This window comes from Petaurus breviceps, unplaced genomic scaffold (assembly GCF_028583685.1).
Source record: "Petaurus breviceps papuanus isolate PSGF00001 unplaced genomic scaffold, PetGlider_PUasm1.0 428, whole genome shotgun sequence".
In the NCBI taxonomy this organism is placed as follows: Eukaryota; Metazoa; Chordata; class Mammalia; order Diprotodontia; family Petauridae; genus Petaurus; species Petaurus breviceps.
Genome location: NW_027186331.1, coordinates 4292949 through 4305727, shown reverse-complemented (window position 1 = coordinate 4305727; position 12779 = coordinate 4292949). Strand labels below are relative to the sequence as shown.

Here is a 12779-nt window from a genome sequence, read left to right as displayed (position 1 = left end):
GGGGGGGGGGGGGGGGAGGGAAGAGGTAGAGAGGGCCCCTCTCCAGCCTCCCCCTTCCTCTGCACATCTGGATAAGTCCCGGGGCCCTAAACAGCAGGGCCTTGGCCGCCTGATCCAAACCAAAGTGTTTCCATGTCTTCCCAGGGGTGGGGGATGGCCGTTTGCAGAGCATGCCCTGTAGCCTCCCCCCAAAAGGGACGAGGCCTGGGAGACAGGGAGCCTGGCCAGGAGCGAGGAGGGCCCAGGCTAGGGGCCTCTTTTCCCAGGCTCCCTCTTTAATTTGTCTGTTGTTGTTTGATAAATTCTTCTTTTTTAAGTTCAGACCAAATAGTCCTTGAGTCTCTGCCCCCTCCTCCCTTTTGAGAACGAACCTTCAGCTGAAACTGAGCCTGAGCTTGGGGCGCAGAGGGTCCCCTCTGCCCCACCTGCCCCCTCCAGCGGCCACTCGCCACTCCTTCAGCACTTAACCCCACGACACAAAGTCTGTACTGAGGACGGTGCCGACGGCCTGGCGGAGGGCGGACGAGCAGCGGGCCACTGAGCCTCCGAACTTCAGGGACATTTGTACGACCTAGTATTGTATCCAACCTTAGTGTTGTATCGGAACATTGTATTTTAAATGAGAAAACAAAACACTAGTTTCATATTTAAGATTTTAAGGGTGGGGGTGGGGGGCGAACACTTTTCTGTTTGTTTTTGTAACTTCATGTCACGGAGCGTGTGAGTGCGTGAGTGCTTTGTGTGCGTGTGCGTGTGGAAATGGTGAGCCTCATGGGGAGTGCAGGGGCCCGAGCAGAGTGAGGAGCGGGCGGGGGGGGCTGGTGGGGCCCTTGGCCTGGCTCGCTCCCAAAGGTCTTCGGAGAAACAGGAAATAGGAATGCAGACGGCAGGCTTGGGGGGAGGAGGGGGAGAAGCTCAGACCCAAAATCACAAACCTATTTTTTAAACCAAAGCACATTTAAATGAGTATGGAACCTCACTTAGCTCACGAAAGAATACTAATATATTTATCTCATTGTTTACATAAACTTTTACAGTTTCAGACCTCAGCAGATGGAAGGACCAGTCCCAATGCATCCCAGTTTTTCCACTCACATCCCCCAGCCCCGGGGGATTTACCTCATGCTCCCCGCAGCTAACAGGAGTCTTAGCTGCTGGGGTGGCACGAGACCCTCTGGGCAGCACCAAAGAGCCTTGACCAGTCCTGGCCGGCCAGTCAAGCCTGGCCGCGGGATCCCAGGTTTGGGCTTGGCACAGGGATGGGGGACCCAGGGTGGACCCATATCAGGTTGGGGGGCTGCTTAGGGCAACAGCCCCCTCTCGCCAAAGAGTGGAGCTTGTGTGGCGGGTCTGGGCTGCGCCGGGGCCTGGCCCTTCTCAAAGATGGTGCAGACACTCTTTTACAGTGTTCTCTTTGTATCAATCTGTATGTGCAGTGATGAATGTATTTATTTCTCAGACTCGGGCACACTGGCCACTACCCCCTGGCCAGCTCAGGCTGCAGGGGCAGCTCCTCCCGGATTGCAAAAAATAGCATGACAGACAAACGGAAAAGGCCAGAGCAGAGCCTACCACTTGCAGCAACGTAGCCATATGCCACGACCCAGAGCCTGGCAGCTGAGTCTGGCCCTCCGTGGCCATGGGCACGAGGCTTTGTCCACAGTGACTGAGGAACTTATGCCATTGATTCCAGGGGTGGGGCTGCTCCCACCCCCCTTTGGCTTGTCAGTATTTGCTACTTTGGTGCAGGAGTGCAGGCTGGGCTGGAGGGAGCTGGGTGCAGTATGTCCGTCCATCACACACACACACACACACACACACCCACACCCACACACACGCGCGTGCACCTGTACGTGTCCTGTGTTAGCAATAAGGTTCCTGAGCAGTGCGCCTCTCCTGGAGGCCAAAGAGAGGGCAGTTGGAGGGGCAGGCAGGGGCGGCCCGGAGCTTTTCTTTGTTCTGCATCCGAGGGGCCTCGACATCTTCCCAGAATCACATGCTGGGGGCAGGAATTTAAGCTAAAAATTCATGAGTCCTGATGGTGGGAGCCGGGGAATGGGAATGGACGGCCAGAGCCTTGATTTGACATTCCATGGAGGGGAGGGGGAAGGAGAGGCTTGGAGTGCCATCAGGACCCTCTTCAGCCTCTTCCTGGCCACTGGGGGGAGGGGTACACTGGGAATGGCTTTCCTCCTCCCCAGCGGTTCCTGCCCCCACTTTTTCACCAGGAGCCCCCTTCCCCTCAGCCCCACTATTTATTGCTGTAATTTATTGACCTCAGAAATGCTGCATCAGGAGCTTGGGGCAGGGGATTCTACAGGGCTCTCCCCACACACTCTCAGTGGGGCCCCAGGGGGCCAGGTGCTGAGGGGAACCTCCCATGTCCGTCCCTGCCTGCTCAGTGGTGGAGCCCTTGGGGCCTCAGGCTGGGGACTGACCCATTTTGCAAATACCTCGTGGGGGGGGGGGGGGGGGGTAGGGTTATAGCTGTTATATTTAAGTCCAACTGGAAGAGGGATATCCCATTTCCTGGGAGGGAGAGGAGGGCTCCCAGGACTGCACTCCTATACCAGCCACTGCCCTTGGCATCACTCGGCCCACTTCCCTCCAGATTTTGGAATTCAGGTCAGAGCCATGGACGTCGTGGCTCCCATGTGTCATAAGAGAAATTCAGAAAGTCTGATCTCCATTCAGAGTGTGCAGTCTTAATGTACAGTGATGAGAAACTGCTATTTTATGATCTTTTCATTAAAAGCTTGGTTGAAAATGATCCTGTGCCCTTCACTGACTCTTCCGCGGTTTCCCCAACTGAGTCTGGACCTTTGAGGCAAGTTCATTCGACCTAAAGCCCCGCAGAGAACAAAAAGCCCTTCCCTTCCTGCAAAGAGGGAGCTGGTACTTGCTTGTTCTGCAGACTCTCAGCTGGCTGCCCAAGGGCTTCCTTTTGACCTGCCTCCATTTCCATCTCTCTTGGTTTGGTTTTCATAATTCAGCACTTTCAAAGTCCTCTGATAGGGCCTAGTAGGAGGAAGTGATCCCAGGATCTCAGAATCCCCCCATTTCCCATACAGACCCAGAGGCCACCCAGAGTGAGTCTTGTTTCTGCTCACACCCACGTTGCCCTCTGGGAATCCTGCATTTTTATTGGCCTCTGGGCTCCCGATTATGTGCCATCTTCCTTTCCCCTAATTCCACCCCCTTCATTGTCAATAGTATGCCACCACATGCTTCCAGCTCACTTCCTTTGCCCTTATTATATGCCCTCTGGCCCTGGAAAGGAACCCATCCCTTCGCTGCCATAAAGCCACTTTCCAGAAACTTACAGCTAGATCTGCAAAACCATCCCTCTCAATGCTTTTTTTTTTTTTTTTTTGCATATCCTGTGCCCTGTCCTGAGGTGGGCATGGGAAGGACACACACCCAGGTCCGAATAGGAGTGTTTGGAAACTTGCTGGTAGCAAATTGTACCTTGGAGCCCCTGGGAAATGCTTTGTGGAGGGGGTGCCATTGGCTCTGGGTCTTTGGAGGTATAAGAATGATCTCAACAGGTGTAAACATGGGAGGGGGACATTCCGATCACAGGAACAGCTGGAGCAAAGTTGGGGAGGGGAGGTGTGGGGATGATAAATCTGGCTGGGGCATGTTATCCAAGGAACGATCGGGAGATGAGGCTGGAAAAGCTTTACGGCTCCCTGAGTACCAAGCTGCAATGTTAGGGTTTTGTCTAGGGCATGCAGGAGGAAGGCTTAAAGAAGTCTCAAATGTTGGGGACGTGATAAAAGACTAAAACAACCCCCAGCCTCCTCCTCGCCTAACTGTCTCCGGAAGTCTTCCTGACGTTAAGTTTGGCCTTTTGTGACTTCTGCTCAGTGCGTTGGGCTCTGCCAAGTCTAGCTCTCCATTTGACAGTACCCTCCCATTCATATCCCCAGCACCTTCCACGGACCCGCTGCTGGCACCATACAGTAGGATCATTCTCTAGACAAACTCCCTCCTCAGATGTGGCCAGCCCTGAGCCAACGTGGGGGGACCTGAAGAGGCAGAGGGTAGGTCTTGCTCCCACTTGTTCATTCTATGCCCAGGAAATTGGCCTGAGGCCCCAGACCAGCAGATGGACCCAGCAATGTCTTCTCATGAAGGTTAGCCACACGTCACCACCCACTCAGGCAATTGATGCAATTGTTTTGGATCTATGGGAAGGAATTTACATTTATCATCATGACCTCTCACTTCTTAGTTTGGGTCCATCATCTCTCTCCACTGAAAACTTTGTGGATCCTAGTTAAGACTCCCATCCATTCTTCTGAATTTTAGGTATTCCATGGTGGGTGGGCATACACTGTGAGGCAGGTGCTGCAAGTATGAGGATCCCCTTTCTACAAGGCTCTGAGGTGAAATAATCCTTGTAACTTAGGGTGGGCAAGTCCTTACCTCTCTGGGCCTGCCTGCTCTCAGGCCCCCTCTAGATTCAGAACCAATCCCTTCATCCAGCCATGTCTGTAGGGTCAGGAGCTTAATAGAAGCTGCATTGAGTCTCCAAAGCAGAAGGATCTGGCTGGAGATTGGGCCAGAACAGGGCCACCAAACAAGCCCTCACTGACTTGGCAAACTGCATAATGCCAGCCATGTTCTAGTATATTTTGGTGTTGATTTTTTCCCTGTTATTTTTACATCTGGGTGGGAGAGAGTGTGGAGGCCAGGGCTCTGTGTCCAACCCTCTGCGATGGGGGTGCCCTGTGTACCTATGTGCAGATCAGTAACTTCTGTAGGGCTGTGCCCAGGTTAGCACAGATAGTTTTATAGTGAAGGCTGGACTTGAACCCAGGCCAATTCTGACTTGGGTTCATATATCTGTTATGTGTGAATCCACTTGGACTCCAGGAGTCTGCAGAAACCTCCGCTCCTTGGGGAGTGGTGAAAACTAAACCAGGAAAAGGACAGTGGGGAGGCTCCCAGGACTTTGGATCATAGAGTCAAAGGCTGGTAGATGGAGCCAGAGGAAGAGGGAGACTGGGAGAACTGGGCAAGAGGGTGCAAAAGACCCACAGGCAATAAGGGCAAAGAGGGGCCTCATGTGGGTCCTGGACTGAGCTGGCTTACTTTAGCCCTGGAGGAGCAAGGGTGCCAAGGGTGAGCTCTGGAGAGAAGCCAGCCAGGAATTCATGAAGAATGTGTGTGCCAAGCCCTGTGCCCTGCAAGGAGGCTGGGGTGGGGCTCAGGCCATTGTGATGTCTGATGACCCCTCAGAATGGGCCTGGGCATGAGGGGCTGATCAGGGCCAAGCTGGGCCAGGCACGGCAAGGAGGGCATCTGGCCAGGCAGCCCCATGGCAGAGTCTGAAGAAATCCTGCTGCAGCTTCAGAAGGACAACAGGGATGGAAGGCTGAGGAAGCAGGAGCTAGAAGAGCTCATGAGAATCCTGGAGACGGAGAGCGATAGCCTGGTTCTGACGCTGAGGAGCCTTCGGGAGCGGGAGCGCAGGTGGGAGCTGGGGGCGGGGGAGAGGGGCGGAAGAGTTGCCCATCAGGGCCGGGAGGGGCCTCAGAGAGGGCCAGGGGGGGAACCTGAGAGACCCCCTGGTGAGAGCGCCCTCACTGGTCATCCAGCTAAGCTGAGACCCGGCTTTGCTTTTATGTTTAAATTGTTATAAATTTGATTGAGGCGTTTCATTTTTACATAACAGAATTGTTAGAAATACCCCCAGCCCAGACCCCAGGAACCTCTGAAGAGGGGAGTCAACAGAGAGACTGAATACATGTGGGAAACGGGTACTTGAGGGAATACTTGCTGAACCTTTATTAAGCACCTGCTGCATGCTCGGCACTGGGGAAAGGAAGGGAGAGGAGCTAGTCCTCACTCTCAGTCAGCCAACAAGTATTTATCCAGGGCTTTACTCTATGCTAGGCTCTGGGGGAATGCAAGGAAAAAGCATAAACAGTCCTTGCCCTTAGGAGAGAAACATTTATTAAGCACCTACTCCATGCCAGGCCCTGTGCCAAGAACTTGGGGTACAAAAAAAAGACAAAAGCAGGTCAAGGAACTTACAATGTAAAACAAATAAGCCATCTACTGTGCAGGATAAATACGACTCCTTAACGGAGGGGAAGACTTTGGGATTGAGGGGCCACGGAGGGGACTTCCTGTAGAAGGGGGGATTTTAGTTGGGACTTAAAGGAAGCCAGGGAGTCAGTGGGCACTGAAGGATGGAGAACGTTCTGGGCATGGGGACAGCCAGAGAGAATGCCCAGAGCCAAGAGATGGAGGGTCTTGTGTGTGGCACTGCCAGGAGGCTAGGGGCACTGGATGGAAGGGAACGTGGTGGGGAGCAAGGTGTGAGAAGACTGGAAAGGAAGGACAGGACAGGCAGTTGAAAGCCAGAGCATTTTGTGTTTGATCCTGGAGGCTATGGGAGTCACTCAAATTTACTAAGTAGGGGTGACATGGTCAGACCTGAGCTTTAGGAAAATCACTGGCTCCTGACTGGAGGATGGACAGGAGTGGGGAGAGCCTGGAGGCAGTCAGCACCCCCCTCCCCAACATATTGTTAAGCAGTCCAGGCATGAGGTGATAAGAGATTGGACCAGGGTGGGGCCAGGGCTGTCTAGAAGAGAAGACGGGAATATTGGAGAGATGAAGGTGAAATCCAGAGGCCCTGGTGCCATATTGGATACTGGGGAGAGGGGAGGGAGACAGGAGTCCAGGGTGACTTCTGGGTTGGGAGACTGAGGGTCTGGGAGGAGGGCGGTGCCCTGGACCGCCAGGAGAAGCGGGAGCATGGAGGAATTGGGAGAGAAGAGAATGAGAATTATTCTGCCCTGAACTTACTGACTCTTAAGCCTTCTACTGGACACACAGTTGGAGATTCCAGGCTGGAGATTAGTAGAGGGATTGGGGCAGAAAAGGTAGATTTGAGTCATCAAGGCTGATAAGATCACCCATTGCAGTATAGAGGGAGAAGAGAAGGGGGCCCAGGATTGAGCCCCGATGGACATGGAAGTGAGGGTGTAAGCTGAAAGAGGAGACAAAGAAGAAGTGGTCAGAGACGTAAGAGGAGAACCAGGAGAGAGGAGGGGATCAGAGAGAGAGAGGGAGGGAGAGACAGAGAGAAAGAGAGAAGAAAGGAGAGGAGGGGAGAGCGGGAAGGGAAGGGGGGAGGGGAGAGATGGGGGATAGGACAGAGAGACAGAGGAGGCTTGAAAACCTAGAGAGAAGAGGGTCTCAAGGAAGAGAGAGTGATGAGATGACCAGGGTCAGAAGCTATAGAAGGGTCCAGGTGAGTGTGCATGGAGAAAAGGACACTGGGTTTGGTAACTGAGAGGTCAGTCATTGGACAGAGCTGTCCCACCGGACCCCAGACTGAGAGAGCTAAAGACTAGTAAGAGGAAGTGAAGGCCCCTGATGCAGAAGTCCTTCATGAGTTTAGACACCAAAGGCAGGACAGACCAGGGTTTTTTTGAGGAAGAGGCGACATGGGCAGTCTTGGAGGTGGTGGGGAGGTGTCTAGAGGACAGGGAAAGGTGGAAGCTAAGTGAGAGAAAGGGTCTGGCTTGGGCCAATCTGCTGGAGAAGACAGCATGGGGTCACTGGGGAATGTTGAGGAGAAGGGCCCCTTCATCATTGGAGACAGACGGAGGAGGAGGGAGGGGCCAAAAGCTTCTGGGGGGTGGGAGATGAGAAGCAGGGGAGAAGAGGGGACCCTTCGTCAGTTTTTCAGTAAAATGGGAGGCATTTTCAGCCGAGAATTAGGGTCAGGGTTCAGACTCATTATTTGTCCAATGAGCGGGTTTCAGGCACCTGCTTTATGTCTAGCTCTGCAACTTCCAAGATGAAAACAAGACAGCGTTTGCCCTCAGAAAGCTTTGGAAGGCCCCAGCTGTCTATTCACCTCCAAGTGAGGGTGTCTCTGCTCTCTGAGGCCAAGCAGGACCAGCTGACTCTTCTTCCCCAGGGCATCCCTCCCGATATTGGAAAGTAGCAGTTATTCCCCGCCCCCCCCCCCCCCCCCAAGCCTTCTCTTCTCAGCCTCAGTGAAATCAGTTCCTTTCAGCTGGCGCTCATGTGCTAAGTGTTTCAGTCCTCTCCTCATCCTGAGACTTGCCTCTGGAAACTCACCTGCCGGCTTCCTCCTTAATCTACCCCGAGCCGAGCACAGCGCTTCAGCCTTGGCCCATGGGCACAGCACACCTCTCTTCTTCTAAGGCTGTGGCTGGTGTTGTGGGATCTTCTTAAAGGCCACACCACACTGTGGAGTCTGATTGAGAGTGGCCCACCCAGCACCCAGGGCTTTTCCCAAAGAATTGTTTCCTCACCCACCCAGTGGAAATTACAATAGATCCCCCCACCCCAAATCGATAGAGCCTTTTTAGATTTCACCTTCCCAAAGAGAAGCAGAATGGAGAGCAGCCTGAGAGCTGGGGCCCCAGCCAGGAGCATCCAAGTTCTGGTCCTGCGTCATGAGACCCTCTGATGCACACAAAGTGCTAGCCCCCACTTCCCTCCCAGGGAGAGTCTGGTGTGTTACTCTGGAGAGGATGGTGACGGTCCCTATCCCAGATTTCATCTTCCTGGATTCTACCTTGTTGAAATCCTTTGTGGATCCCAGTTCTGCCATCTGAAATGTCCGCTTCCCCCTTTTGGCATCATCAGCCCTGGTAAACATTCTGAACAGGGCTGTGCCAAGGGCAGAGCCCTGGGGCCACGAGGACCAGGGCTCTCCCACCAAGCTGCCATCTCCTCAGTCAGGTCTCCTCGCTGGCTTCCAGCCAGTCATTCCCACAGCCCACTGAAGTTTAGTGAGCAGGGGTGGCGGCGCTGGGTGGGGGGGGGGTGGCTCGATCCCAGCTGGCGACTTATGCTCAGCTTGGCATCTGAGTGTCTTTGGGCCTGAATGCACCTTTAACCGTGCCACCTTCTAGACCTTGCCATCTCGCCATGGTGTTTGCCTTTGCTGAAATGCAGACCTAGGATGTGGGCAGCCTTCTGCTGAGAAAGGGAGGCTGGGCAGCCAAGGGGTTCCCAAGGAGCCCAGGCTCCCTACTCCTGGTGATCCCAGCTGCCCTATTCTGAGGCCCCCCCCCCCAAGTCCTCACTTCTCTAGCCTGGAGCTTGGTGCCTGCAGTCAGTCCTTCTGACCCAAATCGGGAATTCCACAATCTGCCATCCTAACCCTAGACAAGAAGTCACAGCAGCAGAAGGAACTTCCGAGGTCACCCTGGTACCTAACAAAGGGTACACACTTTTAATACCCTGTGCTATTAGATCCGCCCCAACACCTGTGAAGTAGGCATGGCACGGGCTTTTATCCCCACTTGACAGATGAAGAGACTGAAGCTCAGGTTAGGTCACATGACTCTGAAGTTGGAGTCATGCCGAACTCCAGTATCCCTGACAAGTGGCCCACTTCACTTAGCTGGGAGACCTCCAGGGAGAAAGGGCTCACACCTTGAAAGGGCTCAGCTGGGCCTGTGAGGAAGGAGCCCAGAGCAGCCTGGTACTAAGGAGGGGGTCGGTGGGGATCCCATGAGGTGACAGACGGCTGGATCCCATAGCTGCCCTCCTCCTTTGACCTGGACACTTCTGCCCCCTCCCTAAGCTCTCCTCACATTCTCTGACAATCCCCAGAGGTCCCAGTGCAGCCTAGATACACCTGCCTCCCCTGGCTGGGACCCAATCCAGAACATCCCGGGCCAGAGGAGATAGCACTGTCTGCCCCTCTGTGCTCTCATGGATGCAGGCAGGCACAAATCACCAGTTCATACAGGGTGGATGGAGAGACCCAGGAGGGAGAAGGAGGGAGAGGAGGGGAAGGAAAAGGAGGAGGAGGAGGAAGAGGGAAAGAAGGAAAGGAAGGAGGGGGAGAGGAGGAGGAGACGCTCACTCCTCCCTCTGTTTGGCCACCTCCAGGCCGAGCCCAGGGCTTGGTACTCAGGAGATGCTTCCTAAATGCCGGTTGCATTGAATGTCAGGGTGGAGGCAGAAGGAAGGTGAGCACCTTTTAGCTCTGGGCCCCCAGCTCCCCGTTCAGCCTGGTCCACAGCGGGTGCTTAATAAAGACATGTTGGGTTGGCTCAGAGGAGAGGCAGCCTCCAGCTTCGCCTTCCCCTCTGGGCCCGGGCTCCTTCATGCTCAGTGCCTCCCTCCCGCAGCCTGCAGCGGAGGCTGAACCAGGCAGCCGGCGCCCTCCGAGGGGAGGCCGAGGACGTGGTCAAGAGCCGAGCGGCCGGTACCCTGGAGCTCATCGCCGATGCCGCCGAACAAAAGCTCATCCTGGTGAGGAGCCGGGGCGCCGGGGCTGGGGCCGGGGGGCCGGGGCCTCGAGCCCAGACCCCGCCCCTTCCTTGACTCTCAGCCCACCGGCTCTTCCTCAGGAGAGGAACAACCAGTTACTTCAGGAAGAGTGGGAAGAGCTTTCCAGCCAGGTATGGGGTCTGGCCAAAGCCTTGAGCGACCGCGGAGCGCAGGGGGCCAGGGTCCGGCCCAAAGCCCACCTCGCTGCTTCCTCTCTGGGGCACAGGGTGCTTAGCTGTGAATGAAGGCGGGTGAGGGCGTGGGGGCGGGGGCTGCACTGGCACGATTTCTTGAGGACCCTCCCCGCTCCCCCTAAGCCTCAGTTTCCCCAGCTGTAATTGCGGTGCGGGTGAGCTAGATGACGACTTGAAATCGTTTCCCTACTCCCTCTGCGCCTCTCCCTTTCCCCCCAGCAATGGAAGAGCGCTTGGGATTCACTGCAGTTCGGCATCCCTTCCCAGGCTCTCCCGGCCTTCCCCAGACCCCACTTGTCTTCTCCCGCAGCTTTTCTACTACGGTGGGGAGCAGCAGTGTCAGCGGAAGCAGCATCGGCGCCTGCAGGCGGAGCTGCTGAGCCTGCAGGTGGGGGGGAAGGGGAGGGCAGGAGGGGGACGGGAGAGGGGAAGGGGAGGACAGGGAGGAGGGAAAGAGAAGGGGAGGGGAGAGGGGAGGGGCGGACAGGGGGGAGCGGGTAGGGAGGGGGAGGGAGGGGGGGGAGAGGGGAGGGAAAGAGGAGAGGGAGGGAGGGGGGAGGGACCCCCGCTGGAACTCTGGCCAAGGCCAAGAAGTCTCTGACCCAAGCTCCTCTGGCCTTTGTGTAGAAGCAGCTGGAGATTATGGAGTCGAGATACACCCTCCAGGGGGAGGGGATCCAGAAGGTGTGTGTGCGTGTGTGCGTGTGTGTGTTTGGGGGCAGAGGTTCAGGCTCCACATGGGGGTCCCTCTGGCTGCGCTTGGGTCCACATCAGTCGGTGCATTTGGGGCAGAGGTCCAAGCTCCCAGTGGGGGAACCAGCACGGCCCAGCTGCTGGGCTCTACCATCCTTCTCCCCGCCACCTGCTAGGGCATCTTGCAGAAGGAAGAGGCCTGGGCCAGCTTCCAGGAGCAGAGCGGGGTCCTCCAGGTGCGGCCATCCCCCTCTCCCAAATCGGCCCCCCCCCTCCCGCAGAGCCCTGGCCCAGAATCCCCACCCCCGCCCCCGCCCGAGCTTTCCTTGGCAGTGAAGGGGTCCCCCTCCCCCTTGGCTGCAGGAGCTCCAGATCAAGGTGATGGAGGTGGTCTCGGTCCTGGACACACCCCGAGAAGGGCTGGACCTGTAAGTTCCCTGGGCCTGGAGGGGATGGACTGGGGGGGGGGGGAGGGTGGGCAGGAGCCAGAGTCCAGCTGGGCCTCTGCCTCCGCTCCTGTTCTCCGCAGGAAGCCCGGGCTGATTTCCCCCATGGTTAAAACCCCAGGCTCCCTCATGGAGGAGGTTGTCCAAGCCAATTGTGTGAGTAGGGAGGGAGGAGGCTTTGGGGGAGTGAGGCCCGTGGGGGCCAGACCCAGCACCGTCCTGGTGGCTCCTGGGTCCAGTCCCTCCTCCTAAGGATGGGGGAGGCCTGGAGAGGGGAGGCCAGGCAGTGGGAGGCCTTTGACCCAAACCAGGGCCCTGGACACCCAGATCCACCCAGGGCAATCTGGGATCCATCCTGGGCTCTCCCTTCCTTTGGCAGGAAACCAGGATCAACAGCCCTGGGCATCTATCGGGGTACAGGTGAGGAGGGACTGGGGGTGGGGGGCGAGCATGACATCTTCCCTCCTCCTCCCTCCTTCCTCCTCTTCCCTCTTCCCTCCTCCCCCCTTCTCCCTCCTCCTCCCTCCTCCCCCCTCCTTTCTCCTCCCTCCTCCTCTTCCTCTTCCAGCCCTGGCCCTGCTTCCTGACCTCTGACAACATTTCTCTGACCCCTCCCTGACTGACCGTAGCCTGGGCCACACTTCCCCAACCCTGACCTCTGACTCCCGACAGGCTCCTGACCATCCTAGGGCTTCGGCTGCTGCTGTCCCTGTGGTTCCTGAGTCTGCCCCTGTTCTATCTTAACCTGATCAACCCCAATGCCATCCGAGAGGCCCTCCCTCTCCTGTGCTCTCAGGACACCTTCCGCCGCTTGCGATACACCCTTTCGCCCTTGCTGGAACTCCAGACCAACAGCCTGCTGCCCACTTAGGCCTGGCCCTAGGCAGCTGGGATCCTCCTTGTCTCCTGGTCCTCCTTGGTCCCACCCCAGCCCCGCCCTGTCCTCGACCCAGCCCTGCTCCAGCCTCACCCTAGCCCCACCTGCCTCATCCAGCCCATTCTCACCTCTGTCTCCTTCCAGTCCCAACCTTCTTTCCCTTATCCCGGTTCCCAACACCACCTGCCATCCATCCCCTCCCTTTTCCCACCATCCCCTTCTCCCCATTCCCTTCTCCTCCCACTCTCATCCCTCTCCTCTCCCCGTTCTCACCATCTTCCC

The 12779-nt window shown here is 56.4% G+C and overlaps 1 protein-coding gene across 1 annotated transcript; it reads left to right on the top strand.

Annotated features, from left to right (window-relative positions):
• The first annotated feature begins 5326 nt into the window (after positions 1–5326).
• TMEM191C (transmembrane protein 191C) lies at positions 5327–12491 on the top strand. Its single transcript, XM_069100782.1, has 10 exons — positions 5327–5481; positions 10146–10269; positions 10368–10418; positions 10792–10869; positions 11109–11165; positions 11351–11410; positions 11538–11602; positions 11704–11776; positions 12000–12040; positions 12293–12491. Exons 1-10 carry the CDS (start codon positions 5327–5329, stop codon positions 12489–12491), a joined length of 903 nt encoding a protein of 300 aa, XP_068956883.1.
• Positions 12492–12779: the final 288 nt, after the last annotated feature.